Raw genomic sequence first — 19,211 nt, 5'->3', positions numbered from 1 at the left:
GTGGTGGATGAATCCCATAGCAGCTTAAATAGACTCATATGGAATCTCATCAACATGAGCTTTGCTCAGGTGGTACTCAGAATCTGGGGGTGAGCTGTAAGCTTTCTCATTTGAGGGAATCATTCTGAATAGCTTCCTCTGTGTCCCATGTGCACATTAAGTATCTGTTGCTTTGTTCCAAACCTCCATGTCCTAGATCACCTACCCAGCCTAATCTAGTGGTGTGACTAGTCCCTACTTCTGTACTGGCCCAAGAAAGAAATTTCAAATGAGAACACTCCAGTTACAGGAGGTAGGACATCAGAACATCAAAACATTAGTCAAAATGGACATACTTTCTTTCATACTCAGCACTTTCCCCCCTAAATTTGAAAAAAAAATCTGTTTTGATTTCAGTATTTTGTATTCAAATTATTTTGTAATTCTTTACTTTTGAATTAAGAAGTTTGGTATTTTCAAAAATTCACAAGTTTGCATGGGCTATGCATTTTATTTTATTTTATTTTATTTTATTTTATTTTATTTTATTTTATTTTATTTTATTTTATTATTTAATTTAATTTAATTTAATTTTTTTAAAGATTTGTACAGCCACCCATCTTAAAACACAACTCTGGGTGGCTCACAACAATAAAACCCCAGAACCATAAAAACTATAAAAACATAACACCATAAAACAAAACCTGAAACCCAGCGCCTCAGTCAACCCCTTGGGATGCCCCAGTAATCAACCCAAGACACCCTCACTCTACCCCAGCACCTGGGTAGAAAGCCAGGTCTTGATGGCCTTCAGAAGGCTAAAAGGGTGGGGGCCTGCCAGATCACTGCAGGGGGGGAGGGTGTTCCATAAGGTGTTCCATAAGCAGCCATGGAAAAGGCATGCTTCCAAGGTCCCTAGATGGGAACATTCAGGGAAGGGACCTGGAGTGTGCCTACCTTACCCAATTTGGTAGGACGGGGAGATACTCTTAGGGAGAGGCAGCCCTGCAAATAACCTGGTCCCATGCCATGTAGATCTTTAAAGGTGATAACCAGCACCTTGAATTGTATCTGGAAGGAAACTGGGGGCCAGTGCAGCTCATGCAACAGAGGTGTAACATGGGTGAACCTAGAAATGCTCAGCCCTGTGCTCACCACTGCATTCTGGACCAGTTGTAGCTTCTGAGTGGTGTTCAAAGGCAGGCCAATATAAAGTGCTTGAGCAGCAGCTGTGAGTCCAAGAGGACCCCCAAATTGAGCACCAGTTCAGTCCTAGGAAGTGCAACCCAGTCCAGAGTCAAAGCAGACATATCACCAGACCCGGGGGGTGGGGGGTGGACAAAAACCCAAAGTCACTCCAACTTGCCAGGATTGAGTCAAAGTCGGTTCTTTCCCATCCAGACCCTCACAGCCTCCAGGCACTGCGTCAGCACTGCAACAGGATCACCTGCCTGCCCAGAAGTTCAGATGTATATCTGTGTATCATCAGTGCACTGATGATACTGCACCTTGTGCCATCAAATGACCTTGCCCAGCAGTTTCATGTAGATGTTAAAGAGGAGAGGTGAGAGCCAAGCCCTGAGACACCCCACACTGCTGGGCCTAGGGCTCTACCTCTCCCCCCCCACACCAACTGGAACCAGCTGTGGAGAAAGGAGAACCACTGCAAAACAGTGCTTCCCACTCCCAACCCCCGAAGCCAGTCCAGAAGGATACCATGGTTGATGGTATTGAAAGCCACTGACAGATCCAGGAGAGCCAGGACTGTTGCATCACCCCTGTCCTGAGCCCTCCTTAGGTCATCAGCAAGTGTGACCAAAGCCATCTCAGTACTGTACCCTGGCCTAAACCCAGACTGAAAAGGGTCTAGATAATCCACTTCATCTAAGGTCTAAGCTGACAGAGTGAAAGGAGCAACTGCTAAATCTCAGTGATCTAATTCCACTGACTCTCAGGGCTACCGAACAGAGGGTCAACTTGGAGATGGTCTGTGGGTTATCCATTCTTTCCTTAGAGCAGAAGTAAGCAACCTGGCATCTTCCAAATGTTTTGGACCATGATTCTCATAGCATACAGAGTTAGAGCTTATGGGGTTGTACCCAATATGTCTAATTAACTTAAAGCCAGAAGCCCCAGTTAAAATTTGTAAATTATTACAAAATTCTGAATGTTAATATTTATATTCTGTTTTGCCACAAGTTTTATAACAAGCCCTCACATATCGGCTTTGTTTCCCAAATGGTTGACTTTGAAATTCCTGCTGTTCTTTTTGGAAAAAAAATCTGCTTTGCATTTCTGTAGCATGCTTTCCTGAAGTAACAACTGTCATTCCTCTTCTATCCAAAGGATAACTTTTCTCCAAGATACCATGGTATTAAAATTAGATTGTGATCAGCATATGTCATAGGAAGAATCTGTACTTCTTTAATAGATGTGTTAGGGCCTTGTGTCTTGCCAAAAAAAGTATAATTTCTCCCTTTTGGATTTTGTAGCCACCATGTGTCTGTTGGTGCCAATTCATCCATATAGTGACTTTTTGCGGAAGCTTCCTTTTCTTCCCTTGGGATGATTGATCGAAATTCAAATGTAATATTCCATTCATGTCTCCATAACCAATATTTCTCCCTCCTCTACTTCTATTAGCATATGGAAAAATCTTTTGTAAAATTGTTCTTTGTTTTTGTTAGCATAAATGGAGGCTAATGTTACAATTTTGCCTTCTTTTCTAAGTTTCAGGATCAAGATTCTTCCCGCTTTGTCTTTAAACTGGTCCATCACTTCCCGAGCTGCTGATTTAAAAAAGAAATTGCAATTCCATTTTTCTTAGTCTTTTGACTGTCCTGCAGCTAAATATTCTTGTCCTAATAGGCATGACCTATCTCTATCCATGGTTCCTCTAAACAAACAATAGCATTCTTTAAATTTTTTGAAAATCCATTTCCATTTGGTTGTTGAGTTTATCAATGTTGTCTCCATTTTTATTTTAATTGAATGCTGCTGCTATATCTGACTTCCCTTCTTCATCTGTCATGTCTTCTTTGGCTGTGGAACATTCCTTATCCAAAAGGTCCTGGGCAGTTAATTCTTTAAGCAAAGAGGGGGCTTCTGAAATTGTCTTTATGGTTACCCTTTTTGTACCAAGGAAGACCTCCAAGGAGAATGGAATTTTCCATCTGTATCTTGTTTATTCTTACTATGGCTGTCAGAGATACCAATGATCTATATTTTGGTTCATCCCAATAACGATATTGTCAGTGTGGTGAAATTTTATATTTATATTTAATGGCCCAATCTGGCTACCTTTTTTACTTCTGAGTTTTTACAATAATTTTTTCTTTCCTTCTTATACAGTTTTTTCTTCTCATGCTCTGTTTTATGATGCTTGGGATTTGCAGGGCCAAGAAGATTCAAGCAGAGGATCTGATAATTCTAGTTATGATGAAGCACTGTCTCCCACATCACCAGGACCTCTTTCAGTGAGATCTAGTCATGGAGAACGAGACCTTGTCAATTCCAGCATGACTCAGCCTACCCCTGACTTGCATGGCATCAATCCAGTTTTCCTGTCCAGCAATCCCAGCCGCTGGAGTGTAGAGGAAGTATATGAGTTCATTGCATCCCTACAAGGCAAGTTTCTCTCCCATGCCCTGATGAGAAGGTATGGGGTAAATAGCTGTATATTGGACAGCTGAATATTGACATGAATAAGGTGTTTGTAGATTTGAAATAGTAACTGACATTCTCCTATGTTGTGAGAGAGACTGGGGCTTTATGCTTTGGTCCTGCCTCCTTCCTAGGTTCAACATCACATTCAGCAAACTCCTAAACCTCCCCCTCTCCCCCCAAAAAATGTGGGAGCTGGGCAAAGGGAAGTTAAAAGCTAAACAGGATCAGACCTGGATGGGCGAATAACAAATCCCAGGGTAGTAGACTAGACTGGGAAGTTAAAAAAAACAAACACACCCACTCCCAGAAGGCACCAATGGGAAACCATTTCCCCATTTTTGCCAAGAAAACTACAACATTGAAGACTCAAGTCTTTTTAAATGGTATTTGAACATAAAAGTACCATGTAACTGCTAAGTATTCAGTGATTCTTATAAATAGTGAGTTACTAAAAATACTATTAAAGAGTGGGTCTGAGTGGATGTATATTGTTTCTGCTTCTCACAGAATTTTCTCTACTACTTGAATCTATTAGGCTGTCAGGAGATTGCAGAGGAATTTCGCTCCCAGGAGATAGATGGCCAGGCCCTGCTCCTGCTAAAGGAAGAACATCTCATGAGTGCCATGAATATCAAGCTGGGTCCAGCTCTCAAAATCTGTGCCAAAATCAACATTCTCAAAGAGACCTAACCCTGGAATGCAGAATTCTTTGCTTTCCTAGCTGGAATGAATACACTAAATGGAAGAAAATTGTTCTCTCATAGTCTGTATCTTGGTGCTACTTAGGGGAGGAATAACTCCCTTGGAGGCCTTGAAACATCTCTTCAAGAGCATATAATATTGTCTGCTCTGTTATGAATTGTTCCTGAGGGAAAAAGGCAAATAAGAGAAAAGTTCTGTGCTGCAGCTGCTGTGGGTCCTTCCTGTTAAGTTGCTGGATTCTCACATTTTTCTCCCTGTAGAATCTTTCTTTCTTTCTACATGGTTTCATTTTCAGGGGACCAGTTGGTGCTGAATCTTTTCTCTTGCTAAAGGGTTCTGTTCGGAACAGTAAAGAACTAAGTTTTAAATGACATCTTTCCTAATCAAAGTGTTGATTGAAGGTAAGTAGTAAACTGACTTCATACAGAATACTGGAGGGAAAGTTAATTGAACATTAAAGACTGGAGCTGGCCCATGTCTAATGGGACTCTCTAGAAGACATCACCTCTGATAATAGCATCAGAGGATTTAAAGATTTTTAATTCCAGTTGTGTCTCTTGTTTGGAGAAAAATTATTCAAGAGCCAAAGGAGAATCCAACTCTGTTGAAGCTCTAGGTGTTCCATCCTGCTTTTAAAAATTTGTCTTCTTTGGTTTTGTATCTTGCCCTTCCCTTATGAGATCATATGGGACAACTTTCTGCTATCAGGTTTGTATCTTCTGTCCAAAGCCTGTTTATTTTTGTTTATTAAGCAAATATCTTATTCAGTAAAAGGAATGCTTCAAAAACTACATTGCTATCTTCCTGTTGTCTGATTTTTCTCCCCACCAACTTCTGCACAATCAGGTTTGCAGCTTGTTTGAATTATCACAAGCTTTGTTATTGCTTCCTCAATTTAAGTTTTAGAAATGATTTTCTATCTATTTATGAAAGCAAAGTGTATATCGACACAAAATCTTTAAAATGTCTTTTAATTTAGATGCCTACTCTGAAATCTACACCTCTTCAACATTCTTATTCTAACAATTTAGAATAGCATGTATTTTCAGTGTTCCGCCAATATATTTGAAACAAGCTTGTAAAGGTAAAATCAGTGGCTGTATGTCTGATTTGAATAAGCCTTTCAAAATATCATTGTCTCAAGAATAGACTTAGGATAGCCAGGGCTTTTGGTAAATTTTTTCCCACTGCTTCCCTTCCCTTCTATTTATATTTTAACACATATTTTTTAAACCAATGTAATTAACCTGAGAAGGACTTGCAGTAAACAAATAGGGAAATATTCTTTGCTTATTATTTTGTTCATATTTTTTAGAGGTGATTTTTAGTATGGAATATTACTAGAATCTGTAACTTTATCTTAATTTATAGTAACATACTAAATGAGTATAAGGCAGCTTAAGATGAATTCAACTTTCAGAAAATTGAAACATTTCTATTTCCTTGTAGAAATGTTAGTATCCTCTAAAAACCAAAGCTCACCTTAGACTAAAAAAAAGAGTTCAGTGTCAACACAAACATTTTGTTGAACGCAGTTCTATCAGTAAGTTATTTTTTTATATTCATGTATAGTATGATCCAAATTATTTCAGCTTTCTACAAATGAAAACGTATATGATACCTTTTAGCTTCACCTTCTAGACTTCGCTTATACCTATAATCAGATCCATTCCAGCCGTGTTTCCTGAATTAAGCTGAAGTTTGCTCTGCCATTGAACCTTGCTCTTTTCATTTGATTTAGGCATGTAGGATGTGTAAATATCTTCCAAAGAAAAGATAGCACAGAACTACATTGAGATCATGACTTTGTTTCCAGCTCTGTCATTCGCGAACTGTTTTCAAAAATTTAAGCACACGCGTATTTTGAAATTTCAAGTCATTTTAATTTTAAAGTTGCCCCTCTTTTGTACAAAATCGTTTAAACATTACTATGAAAAGAATGACAGATGTAATGGCCCATTTTTTTTCTCTTATAAAAGAGCCTGACAAAGAGGGCTAATACCGTGTCTCAAGTCTCATCTCAGCTACAGTACCTATTCCTAAAGGGAATAAGAATACATGTAGCCTATAGATGCACCTGGAGATTTACTCCCAGTTAGATCCACCAGTTCCTTTAGGAAGATACCAAGTAAAGATGTATTTATTTCCCCTCACAAAGAGCTGGTATTCCCAGCAAGTTCAAGTGAATTCAGGAGTCCTAATTGCATTTTAAATGCAATTCTAAGAATCTTCATTAGGAAACAGTACAACATGCACCAAAGAAATAGAAGCAATTCCCTGAAGCAACAGACCTGCCATGTCCTATCCTTTTTTTAAAAAGTATATATAGGAACAGATCAGATTTGTCATTTCCATTAAATTCATACTGTGTAAACACAACTATAAGCATAAACATTCACCGGTTTTAAAAATATTTAGTCCAGAACACTAAAATAGGTTGAAAAGAATCAGAAAAACATTTTCAATACAGATTTTGGGGTTTTCTATCCTGCCTTTTTTGGTTAAAAATCCTATCCATCGTTGGGCTCTGTATTTTATATAATTTGCAGCTGCAGGCACTGTCGTATTTGTAATGAAAGATGAAAGACATTTAAACAAAATGAAGTAACTACTGTTATAGTCTGCTCTTTTAAGAAAGATTTTATCATTAACTCTTCTAAAATCTCTACTGCCATTTAAATTTAGACCATTTAAATATGTTGCTGGTAGCATCCTTTTTTGCTGACAAAAAAAAAAAAAGCCTAATTTGATGCAGGGCTATTCTCCTTTCTTAAGAAAATATAGGTTTTTCCATTTGGTCTACTGTGCCTCCAGAGGATTTGAAAATGCTAGGAAAGGCTTCACTGAGTTATGAAAAAATTGTACAACTGCATAATTGAAAATCAAAATCCAGTGTTTTTGTAGAATAAAGCCTGTAGAAAATATGCAAGTACATTCAGTCACTGTAGCTCAAATCCTATTAGTATTACTCCCCTGCAGACAAACCCTTTCCTCTTCCACGGACACACATTTTCTGTGCATAGTCATACTGCCACACATTTCTTCCCTTTTGGAAAATGGTTCTGAGCAGTCACTAGTCCAAAGCTCCCTAGTACAGCTTTGTGTTCATATACTTTGCACAGAATTTATTTGCATCAGAAAGGATGAAAAATGGTGTGCAGAAGAATGGGGTAATTAAGGTGAAAGCAAGCCGCTTAAAAGGACAATTAGATGAAGGAAAAGTGACTGGATGTCACTAGCGTAAGAACCATACAGAAAGAAAAGATGCAGATCACATGGGCAGCAAGTGGTCATCTTGTTCTTCTGATTCCTCTCCAAGCTGGTCATCACCAACACCACGATATGCAGCTGGTGCATTTTGTGGTTTAGATCGGCACACAAAATCACAGCCATCCTGCAAACAGATTAATGAACTCAAGTCAGATCAAAGAACTGTAACATTAAACCTCTTCTCCAACTGACACAAAGTTTTATTTCTCCAACTACTTCATTTTGGTTTTGTTTAATATGGGGTGAACAACAACTCAATCCTAAAGTGACAAATATGCCTGACTCTTACTAAATATTGGATATTAATTGTCTAAGTGTCAATGACTTATGGCGGAAACGTAGTAAGATAATATTTAGAAATTGATTCAAAGAAAACTTCACTGGCATATTTACTGCCCAAGACTCATTTTTACCACAATCCAATTTCTCCAGTTGCCAGTTCCTGGGTTTGTACATCATACTAAACCATAATGTAGCTTGTTTGGTCTTGGTACATGTTAATGTTTGGGTTGGGGCACCAAACACCCTAAAAGATTGATGACCTATGATTTCACAATACTGTAAGGATCTAGGAATAATTATTCAATAAGCCATGGAACCAGGTACATTCCAAATATTGAAGTAGAACTTGAGCACAGGGATCACTTTCTAGCAACAACTGTAGAGGACTCATTCTACATGACAACAGCTACATCTGCAGTCTTCCTTCATAGAATATTTCTACCAGAGTTATACCAGGACTTTGTCTGGACCTCTGTTCTCAGATTGATGCAGCCTTGGATGAACAGCCCTTTCTTTGTTCACCTTATGACAAATAGACCTTCCTCTAATAAGCTAGTAATGACCTGAGTAAATCAGAGAGCACGATAAAATTGTTACTTACCTGTAATTAAGATTCTACTAGTGCCAAGTGTGAATTCACACCACCCACCCTTTTATCCTGATTAGTGTCAATGTTTTTTCTTGGGTCAGCAACTGAGTTTCAGTAACTCAGTATGTCCAGCAGGAGGTATATGAGGACTTCTGCAATTATTTCTTTAACTCTAGAGGATTCTAAAAGGTTTCCATCCAGACACATAATCTGTGAATGTATTCACAGATGATCTCTAGAAGAATGTTACTGTAAAGTAACATTTTATCACCATGTGTGAACGTAACTATTTCCCATGGCGCTTCCAAATATTCATGCCACTGTATGAGATATTACATGAGAAAATTTTGAAAGTGTTACAGTATAGACTAGACTCTATTCTCATATCATAGCCAGTTTATTTTAACCATATGTTGAGCAAGCCACTTATTCCTGTAAATGAACTATGTAACTATGGTCTGCTTAGCCAACTGCTGGTTTGCTTTTTTCAGACTACACTTGCCTTGTCTGAAGATTGGTAAGAGACTAGATTTGACACACAAAAATATAGCTGTAATAAGCAAGGAAACTTAAATTTCCATCTCCATTCATATACTCTATAGCACAATTGTGATCAGTAAGCCAGTTACAAACTATTCTTTCAAAGTATGGTTCACAGCTTAAAAATAAACTGCTTTATTAACAGACTCCTTGCTACCAAGAAACAAATCATGTTATGACTTAGAACAATTACAATTACCACTTGTTCAGTGACCAATCAAACCTGTGACAGCACTGAACGAGTGGCACTTATGACCGATCCTCAAAGTTCCAGCTGGCACAGTGCCCCCATGGTCACGTGATCATAACTGCAATTTGCAGCCTTCCCTGCTGGCTTCCCACAACCAAAGTCAATGGGGAAGCTGGAAGGAAGTAGCAGTCACATGGGGCCTTCGCTTAACAACCTGCTGTCCTCACTTAACAACAGTAACTGGGGACTGTCAGAACTGTTGTCACTAAGCGGTATGGTCATGTGACATCATGCTTTAAGTCTGCATTGCTTAGCGATGGAAATTCCAGTCACAATTACTGTTGTTAACTGAGAACTACCTGTATAACCTAAAATATACTTACAGCTACTAGATTGCCGAGATCTTGCCAGAAAGCAAAATGAGGAAACTGCTCCATGCCCTTTGCTCCTACTACCAGACGCTGGTAGAGGAATCCCCCAATGATGTATATTGCAATCAGTGAAGAAAACCTGGAAGAGAAAAGAAAGTCAAAGTACACCAACAAAAGATTCGCATATAGAATATAACATAATATAAAATAAAATACACACACATCCATACAAGATGACTGCATATTAGGGCTATGCAATTCTTCAAATTTGTTTTCAAAAAGTCACTTCAGATACACAGGGTACGAATGTAGTATCTGTCTGTAAATTGTTAAAATAGCTCCTTCTAAACAACTCTGCATTCCAAACCAAAAAAAAAAAAAAAGTTGCTGCAGTAAAGAATTGCAGGCAGGTACCTTTCAACTGCATTATAGTCAGATGTTATGAGAAAGCATCCTCCATATCAAATCATCCTCTGTATCTCTTTTTCTTTACTTTTTATATTTTCTTTAGTTTGTATTAGTCTTTTATCTTTATACTTGTAAACTCTAATAAAATTATTATTTAAAAAAATTTAGTTTCCCAATCCTGTATTGACAGCAAGGTTTCCAATATTGTACCAAATTGATTCTTGCCACTGTTAGCACGTATCTTAATAAATTGTGATGTTTATCATTTATATTCTCTGGGATCCTAATAAAAATGTCTGTGCTTTTAAGTTGAATTTTATTTTCAGAATTTTCTGAATGTTTTAGTGTATTTTTTTCCAGTACTTTTGAGTCTTTTTGCATAACCACCATGAATGAAATTATCTTACTTAAAAATGAAATGCAAAGAAGAATTAAAAAAATAAATACAACTCCAGGATTGTCAGAACAACTATATGAAAGACAAGTAAAGCTTATATGAGAGGAGTCTTAATAAGGCTTGCAGCAAATCAGGAAAAAGAACATAAAATATGGAAATCATGATTACAAGGGAAAATAAAGGAGTTAGAATAGATACATAAAACCTTTCCAAGTCAACAAGCACTGAAACAGTTAAATAAAGTTAAACAACAATTAGACTTATTGGAAACAGCAGAACTTCAAAAGAAGTTGCAAACAAACCAGGGAAACTTTTGGCTTCATATCAAATCAATAAAGAGAAAGAAATGATGATAACTTGCAAAAAAAATATTAAGGAATTATATTCCAGGCAAAAAAATGGCACATGAATTTGAAATCTCAGAGCCGAAAGAATCTGTTCAAGAACACAGATAAATCTTGGACTTCCAGGGGAGATATGGCGAACTGAAGACGGCTCTGTGAAAGCAGAGCCAACGACCACATCAAAGATCAAGGAACCTGTGAGTAGACTGATTCCTTGAAACCTCTCTGGATAAGGGGAGGACAGGAGATTGCCCACATGTGCTTGGAAAGGCTGCTCTTCACAAGGAGACCACAGGACAGCAGTTTTCCATGGATTTAAGTGCCGGGAGACAACAGGATCAACCATCTTGCTAACAACCATGGCGGAGCCTTTTAAAGGACACTAAATTAGCAAACCTCACTTTATAATCACTTTTGGAAATTTCCTATTAACCATCTTAAAGCTATTAGAGACCTTCAGAATAACAAGTTTGAAAGGTCTTCATCGGATGAGTTTATCTTCAACTCTGAACAAAGAAAAATTAATTATAAGCTTAAAAACTTAAAGAATTTGAAATAAACAGCAAAAAGCTAAACAAGATTTTGATCTAAGAAAGTTATGAGCAGATTAAGGGTCCAAATAAATTTGGAATATTGACTTTTACTAATTAATTATAATTATAATATAAACAACTTCTTTTTTAAGAAACAGATTTGTTTTGGTTATTGCAAGACATAACAAAGATATGTAATTTCATGATTTTAGAAACTGGTCACTAGAGGGGACTAAAGTTCCTAAGCAGAGGAAAAAAAATACAAGCCTGCTTTTATTTACTGAGACTTACAAAATGATGCAAAACGCTGTAATTTTAAAAATATTAAAGGAGACTTCTGAAGAATAGAACCAGAAATTAGTAGCCACAATATCATCAGTAGATAGACTATGTCCAAAATATATTATTGAAGAAATGACAAATGTGGAACAAATTTTGTCTGACAAGATAGAGATGGCACTGAAAGTCAATTTACAAACAAAAGACCAAGAAAATGACTTGGAAAAGGATGCCTTACTGGATATACAAATGAAACTGGCTGAGATTTTAAAAATCAAAAGGGAAATACAAATGACAAGCCAAGAGAGTGACCTGGATGATTTTTTCTTATTGAATTTACAAAAGAGGCTTGTTAAAGCCTTGAAGACATTTGTGCGATAGGACAAAGAAGAATTGGAGAGAAATCAAATCCTACAACAGTATTTGAATAAATTAAATATTAAGTCTGTTAGAAGTAAAAGGAAGGAATATAAAGTTGATTTATTTGCTCAAGGTTAAAATAAGATATGTTGTTACAAAGCTGGCAACCCTTTATGGACTTTTTGCTGATATCTGGACTGAAAAATTGATGCTTTATAGATTTATCTATAAATAAGGGATGGGGTATGCAATGAAGAGATATTTTTTGTAACCTTATAGGGGGTGGAGAGCTACTAAATTTGTTTATGCTTGTTGTGAAGGAGGTTGGAAGTCACTTCTTTATACATTTCTTTATTATATTCTTCTCTTTTTCTTCTTTTTCTTTTTTCCTGCACTTTTTATTCTTTCTTTCCATTCTCTTTCTCTAAGTTTAGTTTGTAGTAGTTTTTACTATTGTAATTAAAATTCTTAATGAAAAGTATATTAAAAAAACCCCACAAATCTTAAGCAAATTAGTAACAACTGAAGAAGTAATAAATTAAATTAAATTTAGTAAACCACCAGGCCCAGATGGGCTGACAACTCTATTATAAAAAGCTAAGAGAGGAACTAGCAGAACCACTGTTGAAGACAATAAATGAAATTCAAACAACAAAAACAATACCAACGACTTGGGAAGAGGCATATATGTTTACACAAAGAAAGGAATGATTTGAAAAAATCCTAGTCATATAAGACCAGTATCTTTACTGAATGTCAATTACAAGGTATTTACTACTACAGGTAGTCCTTGGGTTATGACCACTCATTCAGCAGCTCTTCAAAGTTATGACAGCATTGAACAAGGGGGACATACGACCAGTCCTTGAAGTTGCAGCTGTCGCAGCATCCTCACAGTCATGTGATTGTGATTCGGGTACTTGGCAACTGGCTTGCACTTATGATAGTTGCAGTGTCCCGCAATCACGTGATTGCCATTTGTGACCTTTCCCGCTAGCTTCCTACAAGCAAAGTCAATGGGGAAGACAGCAAGAGGTTGCAAGTCGCTCTGGTAAGTTGCTCCTGCCGCTTTTACTCCCAAGAATGCCCTGGGCCATAGCACTGCTTGCACTTGCACTGTGCTGTAGCACCCACCCACCTATCTCCCCCATCTGTGCCCTTTTGGCCACCCTGCACAGCATGGCTGAGATGAAGATGCTGCTGTATTCCGCTGCTGCTGACCCCCCTGGTTGACCTTCATTGTCTTCTTCACCTTGCCTCCCATCTGCTGGGCTCATCTCCACTTCCCCAGCCAAGTGGCCAGCCCCATTTCAGCATTCTCAGCCCGCTTCCAGCCAGGGGTCATGCATGCATGCTTGCCGCCACCACCTCCCGGCCACCAGGCTTTTAGTGAGTCTTAGCCCACTGTGGAGGGGTGGCAAGGCAAAGAAGAGAGTCAGCTGGGAGTGGCGCGGGGGTGGCAGTGGTGGAATACAGAAGCATCTTCATCTCAGCCATGCTGTGCAGTGTGGCCAAAAGGGCAGAGATTGGGCGGGGGGGAGATAGGCAGGTGTAGGGAGTTGAAGCAGAGGCAGTTTGCGCAGGACAGGAGAATGTGACCATGGTACACTGCCAGAGTTGTAAATCCAGGCTGGTTGCCAAGCACCCACATTTTGATCATGTGACTCTGGTGATGCTGCGACAGCCACAACTTTGAGGACTGGTCTTAAGTCCATTTCTTCAGTGCCTTTGTAACTTTGAACAGTCTCTGAATGAATGGCTGTAACCAGAAGACTACCTGTACTTCTACCATATTCAGATGAGGCAACAAATATGCTGAATTGTGCACCTGAAGTCAATCACAGATTAGAACAGAGTTAGGTTTCATAATGACAAAAACAATTTTTAGTGATGGGTGATAGTACTTAATCTATTTTAGACAGGGATGCACTCCCACTTTAAACTGTAACTCTTTCAATCGAGATTTGCAATCCCTCTAAACACATAGACACTCTCCAGCAAATTCCTTTCCATGCTTTAAAATTAAGGTTAACAGCCTTTTTAATTGCCTTATATTAGATGCCATCCTGCACAGCAGTACTTTGGCTATTGATAACAATATCCATTTACAACACCAATAGAGTGGTAATATCCAGATTAGACAATGAATTATACGTGGGGATATTTTAAGAATCACCATTAAATTACAAGTCTTTCTTGAATGGGAATAACCTAATGGATCAGAATCATTTATGTAAAATCTCACATCTGCCTTTAGTAATCTGACATTACTAAAATGTATATTTAATTAGCTTTATCATACCAAGTTGCTATGTCTGATTCTGAGTGTTTTTCCCCCTTAAAATTATTATTGTAAGCTGCCCCGGAAGGTGTTTAACTCAGAAGGGAATTGTTAAATATTTTAAATCAACTTACGTGATTAGCAGTATAGAGCCAATACTGAGGTGAGGGTGTACATTTTGGTGCAAGTCTTCTGGAGGGCAAGCCAAGCTGCTCTCTAACTCAAAAACATAGGAACATTGCTTTATCTTCTCCCTCTCTTCTGCCACCATGGTGAAACCAGTCTGTTTGGAGAAGATAAGAGTCTAATGGCACATAAAGCAAAGTTCAGCTGCCCCCTCCCCTTCCCGTGAGACACCGTAACAGAGTGCCTCACAATTCTCATAATCCTATTGTGGCCTGATTCACACACGTGGCATGCTGACTGGGACTACAAAGAGCTGTAGTTCAGCACTATCTAGAGGGTTGCAGATTCCATTTCCCTAGGTTAGGGCAAAATGTTCTAACAGTCTCCCATATGATGTACCTTGTAGCATGCTCAAACATTTTGATATGTAACTTCCGTGTGATATTGTATACAGTATTCTCCCTTTTTCTAAGCAGTCTCAAGTTCTGATACTATGTAACATATAATCAATACTGCAAGTAATATGGTAAGGGCTGAGTTTTAGTCATATACTAATTTTTCTGAACATATTCATTTTTTTTACTACCCCATTCTTATACTCACTGCTAACATCGTCCGGTTGCAGATGATCATTACTAAAGCTTTCCTGCCCTCTTGCGTACAATGGGTACCATAGGGATCACCACCCTGGTAGACCAGCATAATCCACCTAGCTGCCAAATTGGAAATATAAGAGATTCGGTGAGGCGTGAGTGTAATTATAGGAACATTCAATGGTTCTGTTCAAAAATTATGTCTTACTTCCATTTGCAAGATGGGTCTCATTGATTCGTCCTATTACTTTTTGTTTGTTGTCTGTCTTACTGATCTGCACCAGGCCAGAATTGGTCATATTGCTGAAGACTTCTCGACATATCCTGAATTTGTAAATGTAGTGGCCATCACCATTCTTGCTTTCTGTTTCAAAACTACAAAAAATAGGGAATTTACACAAATATAGGAAAATAAAACAGTAGAAAAATTAACAGTATTTTCCTGGAATATTTCTGATAATCCTAATCTGATCCTTGCCTGTCAAATGAAGGAACAGTTAATAGCCAGAACACAATTAACAGTGTGTTCCAAATTTCATTACAAACAGAGCATTAACCCTTATGCTAGATCAAATGAGAAACATTTGAAATCTTGAACTATATTAAAATATAAAAAGTGTGGTACTTGCATAAACTTCCTTTAAGTATTTTTTTTTCAGATGTTGTAACTGGGAAGTGAGGAAGTACTGAGAAAGCATTAAAATTAGTGTAGTATGTGAAGATATAATGCATCAGTAGGGTTAAAGACATGATAGCCTTTATTTTCAATAACCTCATGAAGAATAGAATACCGGTATGGAGATGTTATAGATTTCTAAAAGCAATGTTTCTCAAAGGCAGGTTTTAGTAACTTCAATGCAATTATGAGCAAATACTAATCTTATATTGATCTCTGTTCAAGTTAGCTAACTCTGACATTCAGCAAGTTTTCTTGTCTCATTACAGTGCTTTCTACTTCTGGCATTCAGAGAAGTTCAATATTTCCTACCAGATGAAACCAACCATATTTACCTGTTTGATCTGAAACCTATTGGCACTGTACCTTTGATTGACAAGTGGCTCCAGTCTATTCAGCAATGCTAGTTCTTTTGAGGATTCTTGTCCCTGTTCCCCAAGAAGATCACATGTCTTTTCTTCTGCCATCACAGTGATTATGATGGCTAATACCATAGCATGGAAGAAAGCATGAGGCAGGAACATTCTATAAACAGCAGTTTACAGAAAGTGAGGAAAATAGGTTTCAAAAATACTATTAATATGTCTGTTAATGCTCTGGACACACAAATCCTGAATTCAGCAAACTGTCTCAGGCCTCATAACTCCAAATTAAGAGAAGAATAAGCAGAAGAATGTGGGGCATTACTGGTCTCATAAAAATAACAATCTGCAACGAGATGGTTCTGAGAAAGATGGAAATTATATGTAGGGAATGGAGATTTCAACTATGCTAGTGCTATCCTTGTAACACATGTGTAAGCAATGTGGTGCCCATATATACTTTCCTTAGTGTCCATTAATACTTTCTTACAAACTGCAAAGTGGGGAGAGGAAAGCCTGCTTAATTAGACTCTTTTCTCATAAAATCCATTCCAACCATCCTCTGCAGGATACCAAAGGAGAAAAGATCAGGCAATGCCCATTCCAGAAGGTTGCTCAGCTGGACACTTTGCTAGGCCAGTGTGGTAGGGAACCTAGAAAGTTATTGTTTTGAAGTGGAGTTGTGATAGGCTTGAATAGGGGTTAAAATCTAAGAATCCTGGAAAAAGCTGTAGTCCTGAGATGCGGTGCAGATACAAATTGCTTGTACCACCTATATTTGTTTGTTGTTGTAATCCAAGTTATATTTTATCCGTTGAAAGTGAGGCTTATTACTGTACATTATTGGGGCACAACTTCTGTAGATCTCCTGTATGATGAAGCAGGGAATGCTGGAATGTAGGCATGTTTGGCATTAGAAGTTTGGCCACAATTTGGGATCATAACCATAGTCACCATCTTTTTCTTACGGTGGATGTTTTACAAGCATTCTACTGGCATTTCTATGTTTTTTGATCTGCCTTCCACTTTACTGATGGAATCCGTGACTACTATCTTTGGAAGCCCAGTAAACGTGCAATTATTCTGGACAAGGAAAGCAATAAACTGGAACTACTGGAAGGCATATAGAGAAGAAATGAAATAATTTGACAGATCACTGCACTGTACAAAGCCTTTAAAACTTATATCCTGCAATTTCTCTAAAGGCAGACCGTTCAGAAGCTGGAAAGGCTTATGCAACAGATACTATTTTGATGATACATACAAAGAATTCTGAATAAATGATTCCTCTAACCCACAGACATTTGGGATTATGACATTAAAACATACTTATTTTAATGTCATGCTCAAAACTAGAAATCACACTTTTAAGTTCCTCTCTTTGATAAAACTAATAAGGATTGGTTAGCTACATTCATCTTTCATATGATGATCGTTCAGAATAAATACAGGGACTTCGGACCATTAATTCCTTTTGTGTAGTCTAACTACTTTGATGTCCATGGATACTAATATACCTATGGACACTGTTCTCTGCACTTAGCAACTCCTTTTATCCTAAAGCAATATTCTTTTATTTAATAAATTAAATGAAAGCTGGCTTCCAAATAAAATGCCAGCTTCTATTCCTATTTATAAAAATACTTATAGTTCCATAGGCGTTCTTAGAAAATAAAAATGTTGCTCATAGCCATTTACAATCGACTGTACTTGTGCAGAAAAAAAAAGGCAAAGCTGGGAGACGGGTTAGTGGTAAGAAAAATAAATATTAACAGTTTGCCTATGGAAAATGGTGTTATGCAGTTGGATACACTCATCACAGTCATCCTTTTGTGAAAAGACCTCACTGATGGCTCTCAACATTCCAGATGTATCCTCTTCACCCAAAACAGCTGAAAACTTGTCTTGGGATTTTCAAATATGAGTGGACTAATACAAAGTTTTGTCCACTAACAATGCTTGAGAATGTATTTGCAAGACTGATACCCCCCAGACAGTTTGGTCACATGGCTCAGAATGGAAATAGTTATAACCCCATGCAGAAGATATTACAGAGGTCTAATTGCATCTGAAAAATTTTTCATTGTATTACTGCTTAAATCTCTCCCTATAGGTACAAATTCTGCTTAAAGAGAAAAGTTTAATATATGCAACAGTTTCTTGTTGAAATCCATAATGTTTGAAAGTGTTCAACTCTGACATGACTAAGAAGGAGCAGGTTCTCGGTTCTTGGTCTAGCTTACAGTGTAGGAAAATATGACCAATAGTGTGAAGGAAACACTTCATGGCTAAAGGCTCTGCAATACCACCTCCAAATACTTGAGGTGGCATGTTGCACCTTTTTTTTTTTTTAGAATGAGAGGCATGCATTAATACGTGTAACTGTCTTCTACTATATGAAAAGATGAGTCTATTTAGCCTTTAACTGAATGCAATCAGACAACTATGTAAACATTACTGAGATTTCTGCCCTCTTCATATAAGAATACAGTGATTATATACCAGCTCTTTCCTCCTTGCTGGCTGGCCACTTTCCACGTGACAGACATGTACCTGGCTACATCTTTCTCCTTCTCCAGCTCGACAAGCAAGCTATGTACCAACCCGCAAAGCGGCCAACCTGATTTCCAAAGCACATTCATTAGTATGCCATCTCGTGCGATTCATTTCAACGCTAAGGCCCTGATAGAAATAATTGCGCAAGTTTCACAACTATGCTAACAAGCAGAAAGGAACGCCTGCAAAGTCAGCAGAAAACGTGCAACAATGCCCGTCCATTCTGCAAGGCAGAAAGTCAGGAGGGGGAACGACTCCTTCACCTGGGGCTGCAACAGTCCATGAGGGCTGTTTGATACGTTAAGACTCCCGTCGGTCGCCGATACTGGATCCTACGAGTTCTTCGGGTAACAGCCCCGAATCTCTCACGGAACCCTGTGGCTTTTCGTGCTCCAAAACGGTACTTCCAGCCTCGCCGTCCGTTACCAGTACCTGGCGAAAAAGTCGAGAAACAGCGAGGCCCAACCCACGCTCACCCTCGGAGGCGCTCTGGTTACCGGAAGCAGTGAAACAGAAAGCAGCAAAGATGGGTAAGCCTTCATCCCCGAAAGACGATTGGCTCCCACCGGCCATTTTATCTAATCAGAGAAAACATATCCCCAGATGGCTCCGCCTATGTCTCTTTCTGACCCAATAAAAAGTGAGGATGACCGCCTCCCGCAGGCGACGCTCCGTTTGTAGTCACGTGATTGCACGGCGCTCCAATG

At 38.3% G+C, this 19,211-nt stretch overlaps 2 protein-coding genes across 6 annotated transcripts in view; one reads left to right on the top strand and one right to left on the bottom strand.

The window, feature by feature from the left end:
• The window catches only part of PHC1 (polyhomeotic homolog 1), a 44,087-nt gene extending 37,179 nt beyond the window's left edge, over window positions 1–6,908 (top strand). For all 5 annotated transcript variants that reach the window (XM_025166850.2, XM_088137562.1, XM_007428533.4 and 2 more), the window contains 2 exons: window positions 3,375–3,606; window positions 4,181–6,908. In XM_025166850.2, the coding sequence (XP_025022618.1) occupies window positions 3,375–3,606; window positions 4,181–4,335 (387 nt within the window). In that variant the 3' untranslated portion in view covers window positions 4,336–6,908. The remainder of the gene's footprint in view (window positions 1–3,374; window positions 3,607–4,180) is intronic.
• A 149-nt stretch (window positions 6,909–7,057) lies between these two features.
• On the bottom strand, window positions 7,058–19,067 carry M6PR (mannose-6-phosphate receptor, cation dependent). The gene is made up of 7 exons (XM_007428536.4): window positions 18,768–19,067; window positions 15,953–16,111; window positions 15,119–15,285; window positions 14,921–15,030; window positions 14,326–14,474; window positions 9,602–9,728; window positions 7,058–7,741 (listed from the first exon to the last, which is right to left on the bottom strand). The coding sequence occupies exons 1-7, from the start codon at window positions 18,785–18,787 to the stop codon at window positions 7,619–7,621; spliced, it is 855 nt and encodes a 284-aa protein (XP_007428598.1). The 5' UTR covers window positions 18,788–19,067; the 3' UTR covers window positions 7,058–7,618.
• Between the last annotated feature and the right edge of the window lie 144 nt (window positions 19,068–19,211).

Source organism: Python bivittatus, unplaced genomic scaffold, assembly GCF_059951505.1.
Source record: "Python bivittatus isolate LINGU-HERP-01145 unplaced genomic scaffold, Pbiv_v1 ctg000220_np1212, whole genome shotgun sequence".
Lineage (NCBI taxonomy): Eukaryota > Metazoa > Chordata > Lepidosauria > Squamata > Pythonidae > Python > Python bivittatus.
Note: the sequence above shows the minus strand (reverse complement) of the source record. Positions and strands in the feature narration are given on the sequence as shown.